This window comes from Phalacrocorax aristotelis, chromosome Z, assembly GCF_949628215.1.
Source record: "Phalacrocorax aristotelis chromosome Z, bGulAri2.1, whole genome shotgun sequence".
NCBI classification, from domain to species: domain Eukaryota; kingdom Metazoa; phylum Chordata; class Aves; order Suliformes; family Phalacrocoracidae; genus Phalacrocorax; species Phalacrocorax aristotelis.
The window spans coordinates 52,372,633-52,391,538 of record NC_134311.1 but is presented as its reverse complement, the minus strand read 5'-3'; the positions used below and the strand labels follow the sequence as shown (position 1 = coordinate 52,391,538).

Sequence of the window (18,906 nt, the reverse complement as noted above, 5' to 3'; positions counted from 1 at the left end):
GCCTCCCCGCCACAGCGCCACTCACCGCGCCGAGCCGCGCCGAGCCGCGCCGGTGTGCGGGCGCGCCGCGGCGGCCGCAGGTGCCCGGGAGGAGGAAACGGGGGCGGGCGGCGCTGGCGAGCCAACCGGGGCCCGGCGCCGCGCCGTGAGTCACCAGCGGCCGCGCGGGGCGGCCGGGCGGCTGGTATAAGAGCGCCGCGGGGACACCCTCCCCCCGTGCATGTCTCCGTCTCCCTCCTCTCCTCCTCTCGTCTCCGACCCGGCGCGCCGGCCCGCCCGCCCTGCCTCCCTCTCTTCCCCCCTCTCCCGCCCCCCAACCTCCCTCTCTCACTCAATCTCTCTTCCCCCCTCCTATCCCCGGCGCGGCGATGCGGTCGGACTGGCAGCGCGGAGACTCGAGCGCGGCGGCAGCGGCTGGCGGCGGCCCCGGCCCCGGGCGCGGTGCGGGGCGGCGGGCGGTCCCGTGCTGCTGGGTGCTGTGCCTGCTGCTCGCTCTCAGCTGCCTGCGCGCTGCCGCCGACGGTGAGTGCGGGGCCCGGGGGGGCTGGGGCGCGCGCCGCCGGGACTGCTCCCGCCGCCCACCCCGCCATAATTTCTTTTTCCCACCACCCTTTTTTTTTTTTTTTTTTTTTTTGGTCTTCTTTCTCCCCTCCCCATCGCCAGTCTCTCATCCCGCTCGCCGGGGGGGGGTCTCCGCGGAGGGGGTGGGTGGGTTGGGGGGATGGGCGCGCTGCCGCCGGGGTCTGCCCCGCCGCCCCCCTTCTCGAGGGAGGTGCCGCCTTCCCGGCCGGGCCCCGGACGGCACGCAGGGTCGGTGAGGGTGGGTCTGAGCCCCTGCCCCGCCAGCCTTTCCCCGGCCCCCGGCAGCACCCACCCGCGTGCCGCGGGAGGGTTTGATTTCCTGGGCCGTGCCTGGTGTCGAGGGAAGGGTCTGCGTGCCGGGGGCTTTCGGGGTCGGGGGTGGGGGGTCGGGAGGATTGCGGCTGTGTCGGGGAGGAAGGAAGAGGAGCCCTCGGAAAGCCTAGGGCGTTGAAGGTGCTGTCAAACTACTGTGCAACTTTGGCTTTGTGGCATCCAGCAGCATTGGCGTGGCTCTAGTTCAGAGTCAATGGTAACCACCATACGGGATCTCCACCTGGTGGCAAGGCTGAGTCTTGCCAGCGCTGGATCCCTCTTTGTGGGCTGGGCTCTCACCCGTAGCGCTACTCGTGGCGGGCTCCAGGGTTGCCTCCTAGCATGGAAGCTGTTACCCCTATGGCCGAGGGACCTGCACGTTAAGCCAACTGGATGATGAATCAAAAATCTTTTCCTCTTGAGTGGAGACAGTAATCAATTGGCTGACTCCTTCAGGAACCGAGGTCCAGGCTACTCTTCTAGGTGGGAAATTGATGTCTGCATTGTTGTACGGCTCCTAATCTCCAGACTAGTGCCTTAAAGTAGGCATAAGTGTCCAATTGCGGCTGTGTTGGCGGAATATGCTTGACGGGTAGTTGGACCTTGTAGTTCTAACTCTGTGCAGTAGTTCAGACTCTGGGTCTGACAGGTAGAGCCCAGCCGGGGGATTGTTGCACCTAGTCCTCATGAAATGAGAAAGAGGGGAGGTGTCTGCCTAGTCACTCCTCAATTCCCAGTCATGTAGATTGCTCCCATGTCTGGTCTACAATGGACGTAATTAAGCAGCTGTAGTATGATGGATCAAGCTGGCTGGCACTGAAACTGCTAGGGCACTGTAGTCAGAAATCATAACGAGATGTACAGTGGAGGGCAACTCTAGTCCACCAAATTAGTCTAGTTCTTCCTTCAGTTTGAGTTAGTGGCCCCACCAGCTCTCTCCATCTAGTAGTTAGAATTGCCAGGGTCTGGGGGGAGTCTAACCTAGTTCCTGTATGAGCTTTCACAAGGTTTCCCAATCACTGTTGCAAGCTTTTCTGGGACTTGGTGTCAGATGACAGCACACAAGTGTCACATGCTTGAGGCTGCCCGGACAAGTAATCTGACAACTTGCTTTAGGGGCTGAGGCAAACAGTGACAGCAGAGGTATGAAGAAAGCTAGTTTAACTTGGGTAGTTATTTTAACTGTGTTCCTTCACCCTGCAGACGTTGCTGCTTCTGAGCCAACTTCTAGTAAGTAGTTACCTGGGGGACAGTAAAATAATGCCTTAACAGTCACAGGCTGAGAAGTTACTGTTTCTCTACATCTTTTACCTAAGCCTTATCCCAAGGAGGAGAAAAGGTCTGAAGGTGCTTCTGGTATATGAGTAGCACATGAAGAGAAGCTTTGAGTTAGTGGCTAATTGATGCTGATCTAAAAATCATTAAGTGTCTAATGAATGAAGCTGCAATGGAGGTATGACTCTGTTGCTTCAAATGGCAGTGGATTAGGCTGGTAGTGTCATGACTAAATGGTTACCTGGCATTGCAGAACTGTGCTTGGTGTAAGACAGGGCACCACAGTTAGTTACTGGCTGGAACTAACCTTTGTCTTAACTGGAGCTCACTCTAAGTGGCCTTTAGGGTTTGACAGACATCTCCAGGAGTAGCAACAGATGATGACCTTTACCTTTCTGCACCTGTGTGGGTGTTAGGTGCTGTCAGTTCTTTACTTGTTTGTGGGCTAACAAAAGTAGTTGCTCTGATACTTCACTTCGTATCAGCTGCAGAAGTGATGATACCTCCTTGGAATGGCTTGTTGTTAGGGTTGTAATTGTAAAGTTACAGCTGTTCCTCCAAGCTCATTTACTGTTTCATTTAGCCTTGTGTGTAGCTTCCGTCTCACATTTGGTCAAAGTGATGTTGTTTGCAAGTCACTGTGTACTAGGCAGTCTTAGCAAGCCTTTTCTGGTTATTCTAACTTGAAAGAGTAACTTAAGGACTGTGGAGTTATTTTGGGATCTCCTGAGCGGCAGGCTTAGCCTAATATCTCTAGTATGCTATTTTGGGAAAGGTTGACTATTCTCACTCTGAAAGCCTGGATGAGAATGTGTCAAAACTAGCAGGAGTCAGTCACTGCATATTTTAGGTGGTAGTATAGTAATAATTGGAATAACATGTGACCAGGGCTTGCAAGCAGAAGGCTACTTCTGCTAGAGGTTACTGGTCAACAAGGTGATGTCAGGCCTAGAGGGATCTCATAGTTGTGCACCCTCACTAAGCTGGCTGGGGTGTGCCTTCTAGCACAAGGCAAGCTACTTGTTTGACAGCTCTTGACCAAATAATAATAGCTTTACAAAACCATGCTATTAGAAAGTGCATGCTGGTGTAACTCCCATCCTGAACAGGAAAGGAGGAATGGAAATACAGAGTGCAAGAGCTGATGTTCAGGTTTTTGGCACTCTGATCACAGTTCCCATGAAACAAGTTGTTATGGCTTTACTCTGACGAATGAGTTAGTGTTTCACTCAACCAGTATGACTGCTGAAACATTAGCAGAGCTCAATAAGCTGCTGTTTCAGATCCTTTACTTCTAGCATGAATTCACATGAGACACTGAGCAGGTAAAACTGCCTGTGTTGTCCTTGCTTATACTCTGTCCAGGGTTTGATGTTGTCTAGTGCCTGATGGCTGGCCAACATAATGTGAAATGGCTGAATAGCTTCCTTCTACTTGGAAACTGTCTTGCATTTTGCATGTCATACACAGAAGATATTTTATATCTTGTGATACTTGTGTTCTACTAAAATTTGATGCCCTTTGTGAGCCCTGGAATACAAAACACCTCCACTAAGTGGTGAAATAAACCAGGGAGGAGCAGGAACCTTGCATCATATGGGAGACATGTGCAGCCAATACTAATGTGTGAGCTTATACACTTGCTGGCATGCATTACCTGGAGCAGCTCTGTCTTAGCTGCTGAGGAAGCAGGCTGCTGCTTTTAGTGAGTTATAACACAGCTTCAAGACAAAGTAGGTTCCCTTGAGGGATGGAGTCATACAGCTTTAGAGGTTAAGATAACCCAGAAAATGCACTCTAAGCACCATGTAGAAAGCAGTACCTTACTCAAGCATACTAGCCAATCTAGACTGTTATCAATTGGGAGACAACAGACTTGATTCCAGAAGGAAGTGATAAATTGTTTTGCTTTTAGCATCATACTTAATCTAGATTTAATAAGCAAGATCCAGATAAGTAATCACACTTCTCTTTGTGTATACTAAGGAATGTCTCTGGGTGCCCTTGTTAGAGGAGTAACTTGAACAACAAACTTCCATGATTTAACTACAGAGCAGATATCTAAGCTACCTCAGGGATTCTGCTGTAATGTGTTAGCAGCAGAGTACTGAAATGCTAATCCAGCTTGGCATTAGTCAAGTTTAAACCCAGTTTGCTTAAAGTTCGAAGAGTTTTGAGAAGGCAATGCTGGGTGTTAGACAGCAGAAGTCATTGTGTGCATGTGTCCTGCTGCCTTGTAAACTTGACTCTGCCTTGAAAAGGAAAACTCAGTAAGAAGAACATTGAGGCTGGTTTACTCTTGTCCAGCAGGTGGACTGTCATAGTGCTTAAGTTCTGCACTTGTACTATGAAGGAAAATTTCTGGCTCTACTTTCATGATTAAGGTGACTGCAAATACTTGGAGCTCAGATCTGGTTTTATGTTGTGCTGTTTAAGCTGGGTAACGTTGTGATCAGCAGTGGGGAAAAGCAAAACAGGATTGCTCAAGAGTATCAGGGCTTAGATTCCGTTATTTCATTGAAGGTGCGAGAACAAGATGTGAGGAATCCCAATTCCCATGTAGTAATGGGCGCTGCATTCCTTTACTCTGGAAGTGTGATGGTGATGAAGACTGTTTAGATGGCAGTGATGAGAGTGCTTGTGGTAAGTAATCAAATAATACCTCTGTACTTGCTAGTTGGCAGTGGGGGGCTTAACAGTGGATAGCTGAAGAGATGCTTATCCTGTCCAGCACTTCATCAGTCAGAATACAGAGTAGATGAAAAATTCCCTAGATCATCTCAGGGACTATCTTGATGCCTTGTATCCATCTCAGGAAGTTGAATTTTCCTGAGTGCTATGAAAGTCTCCTGGAATTGGTGACTGAGAGAAAAGCTCATGACTAAAATTCTATTTGCGAGGGTGGTGGCTGCCAAGAACAGAATCGAAGCCTTTTCTCAGCTGCTGCTTGAAGACATAGTAGAAACTGTTGTCTATTAGCACGTAGCTGTTGGCTATTCCATGGTTAAATACCCTGGTTTCTGTGTGAAAGAGATTCTGCTGAGTCTCCTATAATCACTAGGTCTAGCTTTGGCTGCCAGCTCTTGCTTTAAACAGCCATAGGGGCCAAGATGGATGACTAGATGTACTTAGAGATGAGGCAAAATGGACTCAATATCAAACACTGGTGTGGCTGAACTGTCAATCTGCTCAAGCAGACCTAAACTGTTACCTTAGGCTTACCATGCTTCTGTAATGACAAATGAAATGCCTTGATAATAAACTCAGAGTTCAAAATTTGAATATTAATGTCAATAGACCTTATTTCAAGTGTGTTCAAAGCAGCAGCTATTCTAGTAGCATAGCCTTCATTGACAATAGCAGTCCTTCAGTGCCTGCTTAACAGAAGACAAATGTTTCTCTGTGCACAGCATAACTCTCCAGGAAGTGTTAAACAGTGCTGTCATTGGACTGGTGGAGGATGATGACACCAGACATCCAAGAACTAAGGATATTGCATCCCTTTCCTAGGGCAAGGCAGCTTATCTCTAGCTGCAGCAAACAAGCTAAGCTCTGGTCTCTAAACAAGTGGCCGTCCTTCTCCCTTGCAGTGAAGAAGACGTGTGCTGAATCTGATTTTGTGTGCATCAGTGGTCAGTGTGTCCCTAACAGATGGCAGTGTGATGGGGATCCGGACTGCGAGGATGGGTCTGACGAGAGTGCTGAACTGTGCCGTAAGTGAGCCTGGCTTTTTGGTACAAGCAAGCCTGCGGGGTGTAGCATTTTGACTTCTTGCCTGCTTGCAGCCTAGCTCTCCTCCTAATGGAAGGATGAACTTGTTTTGCAGAGCACCTTCCTAAGTGCTAGCTTGGCTTTGGCCACATTGGGGATTTGACAAGACATTTTACTACTTAAAAAGACACAAAACTGAGTGGGGACTCTGCACTTGTGCCTGGTAACAGATGGCAAGTACGAGGGTTTACTGACAGTCAGGAGCAGGAGGCACAACATGGCAGGCTTGACCATTACTGTGGCTTGTTCACCAAGTGATTGCTGTCCTCAAAGACAGCTACTTTGCAAGATAACCAGACCTAGTGTAGGAACAGAGTGACTGACTACATGTTGCGGGGTGGGAAGCAGAAGTGCAGAGGCTTGACAGAGGTCTTGCAGTTAGCAATCCCAGTCTTAAATGTGGTAACTAATCAAGGAATATAGATCCATGAAGCTTCATTTCTCTGTATCAATAGGATCCACACTGAGGAATACTTCAGCCCCAAGTCCTACTGCACTTTGGCTTTACTACTCCCTACTGCTACATGTTATAGCTCAAGCTTCTACTGTGTAACTGGGGTGCAAGCACAAAACTACTGCTACAAAGATATTCTTAAAACACTAATCTATTGAAAACTGGAAACATGTTTTACTGAACACCACAAACTAGTGTAACCTCTTCTATGACGGAGCCATCAACTTAGATGGATGCTGGCATCTAATTAACTGCAGCTTTGCCCAGAGCTGAAGCCTTTCAGTCTCAACTGCTAAAACCCACAATCAGTAGCTCTTAAATTGAACTTAAACTTTTTTTAATAGATATGAGAACATGCCGGGTAAATGAAATCAGCTGTGGTCCTCAGTCAACCCAGTGTATCCCAGTGTCCTGGAAATGTGATGGTGAAAAAGACTGTGACAGTGGAGAAGATGAAGAGAATTGTGGTAAGGGAAGAAACAGTGGCTGCATAACTCTATTTGAAATTGACTTGTCTGGAAGGTAGCTAGCTGGGCAGTATACCTGGGAAGATAAATTTCTTCTATCAATATCTCCTTAAACCCGCATTCATCTGAATTGCAGCCTGCTTAACAAAGCAGGCTTGTTCTAACATTCCTCTATCCTGCTAAGTTAAGAGCTACAGCAATATAAGCTATTCAACATCTGTCTTTGGCTATTGCCAAAATTAGCCAGAGACTATAGGCTTAGTCACGTCTTAGGCAAACCATCAGAACTTGTCTGCAGAGTTCCTCAACAGGTAACTCTAGTTGCTGCTTACATTAACAAATGGTCTTCTAAATATGTAGTAGTGACTTGTAGCCAAGGGGACAGCTGATCTGCTTTATAGCCCTATCCTGGAGTATTCTGTGTGTTTGTCTGAAAGTGCAGACTAGGGAAGCTAGACTTCAGGTGTTGGGGGCAACTTTAGGCCGGTATGCAAGTGAAGTTGCCACTGCCAGCATTAGAGTGCAGCATTCCTGGCTTGTTCTAATGAACATGAATACATATTAGTTGTCTGAGGTGTCCTGAGACAAATGCGCTGTAACCAAAGCCACAGGGCTGGCTTCCATCAGAGCCACCTTACCTGGATGGGCTAATGAGACACACATCTCCAGACTTCTGCTGTGTCTGTGGAGTTGCTGCCTTACTCAGCAAGCAAATGCCTTAATCTGACAAGTAAATCTACAGACAGCTTTTCTAATGAAGCTGATAAAACTATCAGCCTAGGCATACTGAGCTGCTAGCTACATTGCTATTAAACCAGCATAACTTATACTGGTGTAAGTTGTGTGGGTGTGCTTAATACCACAGGATCAACTGGTGCAAGCTCTTGATCTGTAACTCCACAGTGGTCCGGGCAAATGGCCCACTGCTGTGCTGGGGACCAGCACAAAACACTTCAATTTCAAACTATAGTGCATGCTGACCATCTGGCTACTTTAATCGTAGTCTGTACTCTAGAGTTAGCAATTCTCTTACCTTCTGTCTCTGGTTCACAGAGTTTGAGCCTGTTTTCAAAAAGGCTTGCACTCTGAAGCAGAACAGCCTAGCTGCTTCAGAAGTCCCTTATTTTCACTTAGTAGCTCAAAACTGATGCCTCTTACTCATAACATCCAAAGGCAAGGAGGACAGTCTGTGTGGGGCCCAAGAGTCCTCTATGTGGTCAGTTAGGTTCTCTCAGAGCTTTATACAGGATGCTGATCTTCTGTCAGTGAACAGCTGATGAAGAACCTGGAAAGCACAACACCTTCACACAAAAGTCTGCCTTCTTGCAATAACCTGCTAATCTCTCTTACTCCTGTTACTCCAGGCAATGTGACTTGTAGTCCAGCAGAATTCACATGCAGCAGTGGGCAGTGTATTTCTAAGAGCTTTGTCTGCAATGGTCAAGATGACTGCAGCGATGGCAGTGATGAGCTGGAGTGTGCACCTCCTACTTGTGGAGTTCATGAGTTCCAGTGTAAGACCTCCACCTGCATCCCCATCATCTGGGTGTGTGATGATGCTGCTGACTGCTCTGACAACTCAGATGAATCTCCAGAGCAATGTGGCCACGAGCCTGCACCTCCTCTAAAGTGCTCTGCCAGTGAGGTGCAATGTGGCTCAGGTGAATGTATCCACAAAAAGTGGCGCTGTGATGGAGATCCTGACTGCAAGGATGGAAGTGATGAAATCAACTGCCGTAAGTTAACTTGGTACTTGTCTAGGAGGTGCGGGTTGGCTTCTGTTTTATTTTCTTTCCTTCAGAAGACCTTGAGAGTTTAAGTCTATAATGGCTGTGTCCTCAGCTTCTCGGACCTGCAGACCAGACCAGTTCAGATGTGAAGATGGGAACTGCATCCATGGGAGTAGGCAGTGCAATGGTGTGAGAGACTGTCTGGATGGCACTGATGAAGCAAGTTGTAACAATGGTAAGTGTAGAACTAAGCAAGAAGAAAATTTTTGCAGAATATCTGTTGAAGCTGGTAGTTGCCCTCACAATCTTCATTATATCAGTTATTCAGTGCTCTGGACCTGGAAAATTCAAGTGCAGAAGTGGAGAATGCATAGATGTCAGTAAAGTGTGTAACCAGCAGAGAGACTGCAAGGACTGGAGTGATGAGCCGCTCAAGGAGTGCAGTAAGTGAACAAACTCATTACACAATGCTGACCACTAGTCATTCTTGGATACAGCCTCCGAGCTGTCAGATGTCAGCCTGGTGGAATGCCCATCTGCACTTATTTGGTGGCAAGCAAATAATCTAGTCAAATAGGCTAGTTTTATCCTTTCTGGCCATGGAGAGATCATCCCAGCAACCAGTCAGCTAGAACTTGAAGGCATTCCTGCTGCTGACTTGTAACACAAGTAACATAGCTGACAGCTAAGCAAATACTCTCCTTGAATTTGTATCTTGCATGTGACTTCAGGTGCCAGAGTGGTTTATCAGATGTGGCAGGCACCGTTAGAAAATGGATGGGTATCTGGTATAGCAGTCCATGACTAAGACTAAATATGTGTGCTGTCTCAGAAGTGGCCTATTCTTCTCTTCTAGACATAAATGAATGTCTGGTGAACAATGGTGGATGCTCTCATATCTGCAGAGATCTTGTTATTGGCTATGAATGTGACTGTCCAGCTGGGTTTGAGCTTATAGACAGGAGAACCTGTGGAGGCAAGTATCAAATAGGTTAACATGGACCCTACTGATGGTATTGGAGATGAGAACAAACTACATTGTTGTCTTTACAGATATTGATGAATGCCAGAATCCTGGGATCTGTAGCCAAATCTGTATCAACCTGAAAGGGGGCTACAAATGTGAATGTAGCCGTGGCTATCAGATGGATCTTGCTACTGGGGTGTGCAAGGCAGTGGGTGAGTACTGGCACAAAAACTTCTATATCCCCACTTCAAAATGAGGTAGCAAGTAATGTGCTGTTTATACTATTGTGGTTTTGACAGGAGGTGTTGTGCTGTTATCAACATAACTTGTTCAGACCTGAACACTCCTAACACTTTGAATGATGCCATGATGCAGTACTTAAAAGCTGCCTCCTCCCTGGGCAGGAGGACCCTCCACATAAAGTTGCGGAGGGAGAAGAGGGTGAGGTTTATTACAGCCAAGACCTCTGTCAGCATCCACTAGAAAGAGTGGACTGGCAAATACTAATATGATGACTCTTAAAACTTGTCATAAGAACAGTATGTGACTGCATGTCTAGAAGTACAGATAACACACTCTTTTTCACAGGGAAAGAACCATGTCTAATTTTCACCAACCGCCGGGATATCAGGAAGATTGGCCTTGAGAGGAAAGAATACATTCAGTTAGTAGAGCAGCTAAGAAACACTGTGGCTCTAGATGCCGATATTGCTGAGCAAAAGCTTTACTGGGCTGACTTCAGCCAAAAAGCAATCTTCAGGTAAATGGACTAACCTTCTGAACTCTAGTGTGCTCCCCTAAACCATCCCACATTTTATCCAAGATAATTTTCTAGGCTCTGGTGATGAGAACTAGATTCCTCATGCCCTACAAAGTACAGTAGATGCAAGTTCCCACAACTAGCAATGTGTATGCCTGTTGCACTTCCTAATAACTACTGCTACAGTTGTACAAAAGACACTCTGGAATATCACAAGTGCATCTTTTACATTGGCTGCTTGAGATCTTTGTGCAGTATTTGCTGAGGCATGCCCAGTGGTAGTATCTGTGGATGAAGGAGTTGAAAGAAATTCTTGTCTTCCAGTGCCTCTGTTGATACCCGTGATAAAGTTGGAAGGCATGTCAGAATCCTGGACAACATACACAGCCCTGCAGGAATTGCTGTTGACTGGGTTTATAAGAACATCTACTGGTCTGACTCAACTGCCAAGACAATTTCAGTGGCTAGCCTAGAAGGCACAAAAAGAAAGGTTTTGTTTCTCTCTGAGCTGAAAGAGCCAGCTTCTATTGCTGTAGATCCTCTCTCTGGGTGAGTATGTGTCCTGGCTCTCTTAAAAGAGCAGACCTACCAGCTACTCGATGTCCTGATAACTGACTTAAGTAGCCTTTGTTAGTTATTGGTCATAAGAGTGATACTACACAGTACTATAGTGCATCATACAACATAAATTCTGTTTCACAGCTTTATGTACTGGTCAGACTGGGGTGAGCCAGCAAAAATTGAAAAAGCAGGAATGAATGGATTTGACAGACAGCAGCTTGTGACAACAGAAATCCAATGGCCTAATGGAATTGCTCTAGGTATGTTGAATTTGTCTCTGTGCCAGAGGTATTCTGGCAGTTTAGCAGTTTGTTTGCTACAAAAGCCAAGGTCATTCTTCAGTGAACTATTTTCAGCTTCTGAGAATGGGAAGTTACTGAATGTCTGGAGACATTGCCACAGGCATAGATAGCACTTCTCAGAATCCGAAATGGTAACTTTTCTTGCACTGCTCTCAACTATAGTTGAGGCACAGGCCGCTTAGGCAGCATTGCAGCAGCCTTCTGCATCCTGGTATGGTAAGAAACTAGAGCAACACTGCAACTATTCTTGAATCTGTGGTTGTTTTGACTTTTGCAGGAGCCTTTGGAGGTTTTCTCCATGTAGATAGTAAATCTTTGGGTTTTTTTTCCTCCTAGATCTTGTAAAAAGCCGTCTGTACTGGCTTGATTCTAAACTACATATGCTGTCAAGCGTGGACTTGAATGGCCAGGACCGTAGAATTGTGCTGAAGTCTCATATGTTCCTTCCTCATCCTCTTGCTCTAACAATATTTGAAGTAAGAATGACTTCCTGTAGTAACTGTCAAAAATCATCGTCTTGTTAGTACATGGCTAGCAATTATGGTGCTATAGCAGCACAGAGGTAACGAGATGCAATTACTTTGTTCTAGGATCGTGTGTACTGGATTGATGGAGAGAATGAGGCAGTCTACGGTGCCAACAAATTCACTGGGTCTGAATTGATTACCCTTGTGAACAACCTCAATGATGCACAGGACATCATTGTGTATCATGAACTTGTTCAGCCTTCAGGTAACTCTAATACAGTTTATAGTTATGTCAGTGTATGCTTGTAGGAAGCCTGCCGTGCTTGGGTGGTGGCAAATGGTAACCCACCCCCTGTACAGCGGTTTACTTCACTTCTATTTAGAGTGCTTGGAGCTTCTAACATAGGTACCCCTGAGGGGTTGAGAGAATGTCTAGTTGCAATTGCTCACTCTTCGGCAGAGCAGGTACGAATCCGTAACCTGCAGAGACAAGTAACTCTAGTAGAACAATTATTGAGCAAATAATTATGATACACACCTGGAGTACAAAGGCTCACTCCTGTCAATTGCTGTACCAACAGGCAGGAACTGGTGTGAAGAGAACGTGGCAAATGGAGGCTGTAGCTACCTGTGCCTGCCTGCTCCTCAGATAAATGAACACTCTCCAAAGTACACCTGTGCATGTCCTGTTGGGTACTTCTTGCAGGAGGATGGTCTGAGGTGTGCAGGTATGGTAACACAACTGAAATCTTTTCCTGATAGATGGGGAAGGAGTAGGGGTATTGAACCTGTTTGAGGCAAATATGGCAGTATAGGCTGACAGCTTTGTGTGAGCTAATCTGATGTAGTTGATCTTGGAGAGGGTGGTCTTCTACTTTGCATTAAGTTGGCCCTCATGGTCTGCAGGTGCTGCTCAAAGTCCATGCTCGGCTTCTGCATCATCGTCATTTGCAGCAAGACCTTTTAGCTCCATGGCTTTCTCCAGAAGAGCAAGCACATGCACAAAACATACCAAGCCTCTTTCTTATAAAACAAGGGGTATAAACTGACAATGGCTCTATGGTGTATAAATACATAGTGCTGAAAAGCTGATAGGGTAATCTCATTGGCCAAGAAAAAATTTTTGGCCCTCCTTTCATGGTCCAAATAACTGTGCTGCTGCTGCTACCCTGAGCACAGACTATATGGAAGGCTTGTTTGTCCAGTGGAGTGAAACTAGGAACTTGAAGGTGCCACTTACTGTATTGCATCTTCATTCCAACTGCCACAATTAGAGCACTGAATGCAAGGATGCTGTCCTCAGTTGGCTGCTCTAAAGGGTTCTATAGGTATCAAAGACTCTACCTAACCAGTAAACTGGTGGAACTAAAATCTGACTCGGAAAATCTGAAGTGAGGGATGGGGTGGATTACTATTATCATGACTCCAAACACCTGTAATTCATGTCAGATTAACTGTCTAGCCTTGTTCTCAGAATTACTTTTAATCAAAAAAACCCCAGCTCCAGGGTGTGCTAGTAAAATAACTAATGTCAGTTTTTCCAATAAAGCTAACAAGCTCCATGATCATTCTGCCATCTGCTAAACATTCACTACCATGGCTGTCATAGCTAAGCCATTGCAGAACTTCAGGATTAACTGGGTTCTTGATGTATAATTAGTTTCAGGTACTGGAACAACTGTGGCTTACACTGAGGCTAAAGATACCAGCACAACAGAAAAATCTCCAACAGTTGGACTAGTTCCTGGAGGTACTGGTCCCAATAACTTGGACTGCTAAACATTAGAGAAAACAAATACAAACTGACCTCTAGCCTACTTGAAGTTTTATCCTTTGCATGCAAGTAGAGAACACAGGCCAGGTCATGTGTGTAGTACAATTACAACAGCTGGAGCATGTGATAAACAGAACTAGTTCACTTATGACAGAGTGGAACCTATAGGTTCCATGAAATCCCAGCAGTGCTCAGAGAAGGCAAGCAATAAAAAAAGCTTTCTACTAATATAGGATGAAGCCTTATAGGCTGTTCTTCCGGTGTGTTACTAAGGAGTTAATATATCATAACAGCTTCTGGGCTTGGGAAGTGCTTGCATCTGACAAAGTCTGCCAGCCTGTCAGTAAGCAAGCTCACTACTTCAAATCCCCATGCAGGATTCAACATCAGTGGTACAACATCTGAAGTAGCTGCAGCTGGAGGAACATCAGCAGTTTGGACTGCTCTTCCTGTCTGTGAGTACAGCATTTACTAGCCTTTGAGACCCCTTGTGGTGGGACAAGCCACCCTTGTCAGGAGCTTGACTTGACCCTACTCCATACTTGCAATCTGTTTCTCTCCCTGAAGTATTGCTGGTGATTGCTGCAGCAGCTGGCTACTTCATGTGGCGTAACTGGCAGCACAAGAACATGAAGAGCATGAATTTTGATAATCCAGTCTACCTGAAAACTACGGAAGAGGACCTTACAATTGATATTGGAAGACATAGTGGTTCAGTAGGACACACTTACCCTGCAGTAAGTAAACCTATTGGTATGTTTGAGGCTCCAGGTTAAATCTCAGAGTAGACCTCAAGACTGCCAAATGTTATGTGACTTCAGTTTAAGGGAAGTCTGTGCTTGTGAAAGCTGCTGGCTGCAGCCAAACTACTGGGCTATATCAGGTGATAACTTGTCCTTTTAATCAAGGTTAAAGTTGTAGTAGGCAAATACTGTCCTAGGCGTGGGATTGAGTAATCTGTGCTGGACGTGGTGACTAGCCTGTAGAGCTAGCCTGTTTCAATCTGCCATGTAGTGATGATACTCATCGTTTTGTATCTTCTATTAGTACGCTTGTAGCTAACTTATACTTATTTTGTACAGATATCTGTTGTAAGCACAGAGGAGGATATGGCGTGAGCACTGGATCAGCAATCAATTCCGGTTTACTTGTGTTTTACACTCTTTGGGGATAGTAACCAGGTTTGTGGCTGAAAGACTTCCTCCATTCTTGGAAGAAAGAAGATACTTTCTGTATGTATGGAGCACTTATGTAAATAGCTATTTTATACAGCTTAACAACAAACTCTGTAAATACCTGTCCACAACAATTCAGCTTTTAGTGGTTACTGTTTTATCAGTAACACTTGGATTGGTCAGTTAGTAACACCACTGACCAAATATAAAGCACTTTCCATAGAAAGCCATATTCCAGCCACAACTTGTAACACCTGTACATATGTGTATAGGCCACTTGTAAATATTATTCTTGGAAAATCACTATCAAGCACTTTTAAATACTTCAAATATAAATTATTGTACACTGTCTTTTTCAATGATTGGGGCAATGGCAATAGGAAAAAACGGGTTACTATGATTGCCAAAAATTTGTAAACATAAGTAATTTTGTATGTATGATTTAAACAATCTTTTCTGTTACCTCTTAGAGGCATACAGGCATGGATGCTTTTAAAGAAACAACTGTAAATCTGAAATGCAGAGGAGGGGAAAATAAAAAAAAAAAAGCAGTTAAAGTATTGGTCTCCATTATTACGTTAGCACTGAAGTAAAACAGAGTATCTCCTAAATTGAAGCTTTAGTGGGCTACGCTACTACTGTCAGTCAGAACATGAAGGTATTCCTAAGTTACATGAGCAGTACCCTAGACTGCTAAGACAGTACTGACCTACCAGGTTACTGAGGTTTGTACTAGTGGCTAATACTCTGCAGGATACTGGACTGAATGTGTCTCCATTCACAGGAGTTCAGCTGGACTCCTAAGTTAGGATTGGTAGTGGCTAAAAATACTCAACTGCTATTGCAAGCTCTTAAGAGGTAGCATTGACAGAGATGCTGTGTGGAGACAGGTCAAAGCATTGCCTGCCAGGTAAGTGTAAGGTTCCTGCAAAGGATGTTATGCACAAGTTCACAGTGGTGTCAAAGTGTTAGCAGTTATTCTTCATGGCAATGCCAGTCCAAGTTGGACCTTGGTAGCTGCTACACCTGTGCAAAGCAATAGCAGAGCTGTGACCTGGCAGCCAATCATGGCAGCCTGCTCCTGAAGTCTTGGTGTTCAAAAGCCCCTGTTGCTATATCTATAATGATAGAAGTCCCCTGCAATAAGCATCAATGAGCTAGTGTCCCCTTCCCTGTGGGAGCTCAGTTCATTGTAATGGCTCTAAGATAGTGATCAATTGAAGTGCTGGAGCCTTTCTCTTGGGTGACCGTAGGAGAGAAAAATAAATGGTACAGCTGTTCTGGGTCTGGGAAGGTGATACTCATATCGATGATAACTTGAGTGCTAATTTTAGTAGCACTGAGTATGTTCCTTATCCACTGTACATGATGTTCATTCATGCAATAGAGAAGGATGAAGACTGAATTGACTTGCAGGCTCTGTAGTCTTGAGGCATTTAACTCTGTGATCAAGTTTGGAGTAAAAAGAGAGGAAGCCTTTGATCTTTGTGGCATATCTACTTGGTAGTCTCCAACTGAGTAAAAGGTAGCTTCCGTAGCTGTTAGTAGGTTATTCCAGAAAAATGAGTTGTCACTAAGGAAAGTTGTGGTTTCTTCCCTGACACTACAGGACCTTGGCCTTGAATTGCCACCCCATAACTACTGTAGCAGGAGGTGCTACTTCACTGTTGGTAATCCTTCCCCCTTCGAGGTGAAGAAGAAATTACTTCTGATTGGATGCATGTTCAAGACATAGTTTGGAAGAAACTAAAATCTCCTGGCTATGCTTCAGTGATGATTTGTTAAATCATTCTCAATCAATCATGTCTCTAAAATAGTAACAATAAAAATCATCAAGTCAGACCTTGGATCAGTTCCCTGGATTGGTTCTAATACCTGTTCTTATTGCAGTTACAGCTGGGGTCTGCTCTGTGATAGTCTTCTGTGTATCATGGACTCCTTTCTTGACAGATGAGGACAGCTGCCAACTTCTGCAGATTTAAAATAAGTTGTTTCTAGCAGGGTCACTACTCTTTGGGGAGTTGAAGCTTCTAGCCAGCTATCCCTGGCAACTCTTGTCTGTTTGTAGACATTTTCAGTATCTGAAATGCATGTGGACTAAAATGCCTTGCAAAGATTAGAATGTAAGGACACCTCTGAAGTTTCTGGCCAAGAATACTATGTCTATTTTCCTGAGCACTTTCTGGGATAAAGTGCCATTCATATCAGCCTAATATCTAAGGATAATTAGTTATTGGATAGAATTTAACTTTTTCAGTTAGGTGTCTAACTCAGCGTGCTACTAAGTATTTGTGTTGAAATGTGACAAAATGTAAAACATAATTCTCAGTCAGCTCTTCTCAGTCAGCTCGTTGGTTATAAATTTTGTATGGCAGCTAAATACAGGCAAAATGCTCTGCCTTTTTAGTCTGCGTACGGAAGATGGACAGCTCTACTTTCTGTTAAAGGTCATTGCTGTCACCGGCATACCAAATGGCGTATGGAGTAGACCAATAAAGACACTTTTCCTGAAGTTAACTTTCAGTTGAGGTAACAACTTAAATCTATTTTGGGAACCTAAGCTAGTTATTGCAGAAACTGTGGGCTCTGTGAACATGTCTTCTGACTTTAGTCCAATGTGCTGAACAAAGTTGTCAGAATAGTACCTTGGCCCACAAAAGTAGTTTCTGTGGTCTATAGGAGACTTAACACTTTACCAGATAAAACTTCTATGCCTTCAAATAGCAGGAGGGAAGAGTGGGGAATATCAGGCAGTAGCAGGAGATGGTATCAGATGGCCTTTACTTAGCTGCAAATATTGTTTGGCTCTTAATCTCACTAGGCTTATTCTGCCCTGCCCCTCTTCATTTTTGTATTATGAAATCATTGTTTATTTCCACAGCAGGCTTGGAGAGTAGTCAGGGATTCTTTCTGTAAAAACAGATCCAACTTACACAGACAAATGGGGTACTATCTTTGAACAATTTTTTTTCCTCCTGCCATCCGCAAGTGTTTGACTCTGTTTTATTGCTCTGTCATGTGAATCTTTTGGCATCTAATGAAGGTGGTATAGCTGTACTGAGCACTCCAGCAGCAGCAGCCTGTGGCTGTGCTGGTGGCGACTAAATGAATTCTCGGAGATCATCCTTGTCTCAGCTTCTCTGCTGCAGTCTCATGGGCTCTGAGAGCAATGGGACATTAACCTTTTTGATCAGATTTCACTGTTAAGTTGGCTTTGTATTCCTCTTGAAGGTCTTGCTGCTGAAAAATACGTAAATAGGGCTTCAGTTGGTTATCAAAGCACTGTTCAAGGTAATGGCGTAACTTGTTTCCTTGATGAATGTAAAGCCCTCTGGCTCTCAGCACTGCCTGTTTCTGTTCAGTGTCTGCTAGCTAGTGTGAGTGCAAAGCTAGTTTTGAAACTGGCTTTTTCTCTCCCTTACGAATATTCAAATTTCTATTAATACTCTCCCTCTGCTCCCACATTCTTTTCTGCCTCCTATTTGATCTGCCTTTGAGCAATAATGTAAAATATCTATAATGCCAGCAAAAAAAGAGGGAAAGGAATATGAAGGGAGTTGAAGTTGCTCATGTGATCTACTTCTTCCCCTTCTGCACCTCATTTCTCTACAGGCAGCTGCAGTGTGCCTTTTCCTAAACCAACTTGTATTTTCTTACATTTTTAATGGACACTTTTTTCCCCCCTCCATCAGATCTTTGCTGGAACAGTGACAATCCATTTACCTACTTTTATGTAAGTGCTGAACCTTGCTAGATTAGGGAAAAGGGACAAGAGGCAAGGACTCAAGCTGGAAGAAATAGGATGGGAGACCTTAGAAAAAGGGAAAAAGCATATAGCTACAGCAGGACTCTTCAATAATCTTGGATGCGTGTGAAGGCCTGCCAGTACTTTCTGTAGGTATGCCACAGCATGTCTGTGAAAAAACATGCTCCTATTCCTCCTCTGAGCTGGCTCACACCAATGGTTGGTATTGTCACTTACTGAAAGAAGGTGCTTGAAGAGAAGTACAGAAGCCAATTTACTACATTCCTGGTTTACTGGTTTTCACTTTTTTCCTCCTGAAAAAAGCTTCCTAATTTGCCCATAGCAAATGAAAATATCTTCAGGGGAGGGACAGAGTCAGTGAAATCAGTTATGCTGCTGAATATCTAAGCTCCTGAACATCCAAAGTAAAGACTGTGGAAAGGATGATGGTCTTAATTCTCCCTTCCACAGCCCTGGTCAGGACAGTTACACCTCTGTTAGGCAAAGGAAAATGCTTCATATCACACATGGAGGGGGGAAAAAGCACCAACCTGAACAGACTAT

At 44.9% G+C, this 18,906-nt stretch overlaps 1 protein-coding gene and 1 long non-coding RNA gene across 11 annotated transcripts in view; one reads left to right on the top strand and one right to left on the bottom strand.

Moving 5' to 3' along the window:
* LOC142050088 (uncharacterized) overlaps positions 1-239 on the bottom strand; it is a 45,866-nt gene extending 45,627 nt beyond the window's left edge. For all 8 annotated transcript variants that reach the window (XR_012657914.1, XR_012657915.1, XR_012657918.1 and 5 more), the window contains exon 1: positions 26-239. This is a non-coding gene — a long non-coding RNA (uncharacterized LOC142050088). The remainder of the gene's footprint in view (positions 1-25) is intronic.
* VLDLR (very low density lipoprotein receptor) lies at positions 229-16,439 on the top strand. 3 transcript variants are annotated; one of them, XM_075078419.1, is made up of 19 exons: positions 229-522; positions 4,693-4,812; positions 5,760-5,882; positions 6,739-6,861; positions 8,226-8,597; positions 8,704-8,826; positions 8,912-9,034; positions 9,448-9,567; positions 9,645-9,770; positions 10,147-10,318; positions 10,643-10,867; positions 11,021-11,139; positions 11,518-11,657; positions 11,772-11,913; positions 12,230-12,376; positions 13,309-13,398; positions 13,800-13,877; positions 13,990-14,159; positions 14,505-16,439. In XM_075078419.1, the coding sequence occupies exons 1-19, from the start codon at positions 369-371 to the stop codon at positions 14,538-14,540; spliced, it is 2,703 nt and encodes a 900-aa protein (XP_074934520.1). In that variant the 5' UTR covers positions 229-368; the 3' UTR covers positions 14,541-16,439. The 3 variants fall into 3 exon arrangements, with proteins under 3 accessions (XP_074934520.1, XP_074934522.1, XP_074934521.1); XM_075078420.1 differs by lacking the exon at positions 229-522 and adding an exon at positions 2,025-2,124; XM_075078421.1 differs by lacking the exon at positions 13,309-13,398.
* The last annotated feature ends 2,467 nt before the right edge of the window (positions 16,440-18,906 follow it).

Excerpts from the sequence above, each read along its gene's own strand:
- VLDLR (XM_075078419.1), top strand. The coding sequence starts at position 369 with ATGCGGTCGGACTGGCAGCGCGGAGACTCGAGCGCGGCGGCAGCGGCT. Across the intron at positions 9,771-10,146 it reads TGGGGTGTGCAAGGCAGTGG|GGAAAGAACCATGTCTAATT; the intron begins GTGAGTACTGGC and ends TCTTTTTCACAG. Across the intron at positions 11,914-12,229 it reads TGAACTTGTTCAGCCTTCAG|GCAGGAACTGGTGTGAAGAG; the intron begins GTAACTCTAATA and ends CTGTACCAACAG.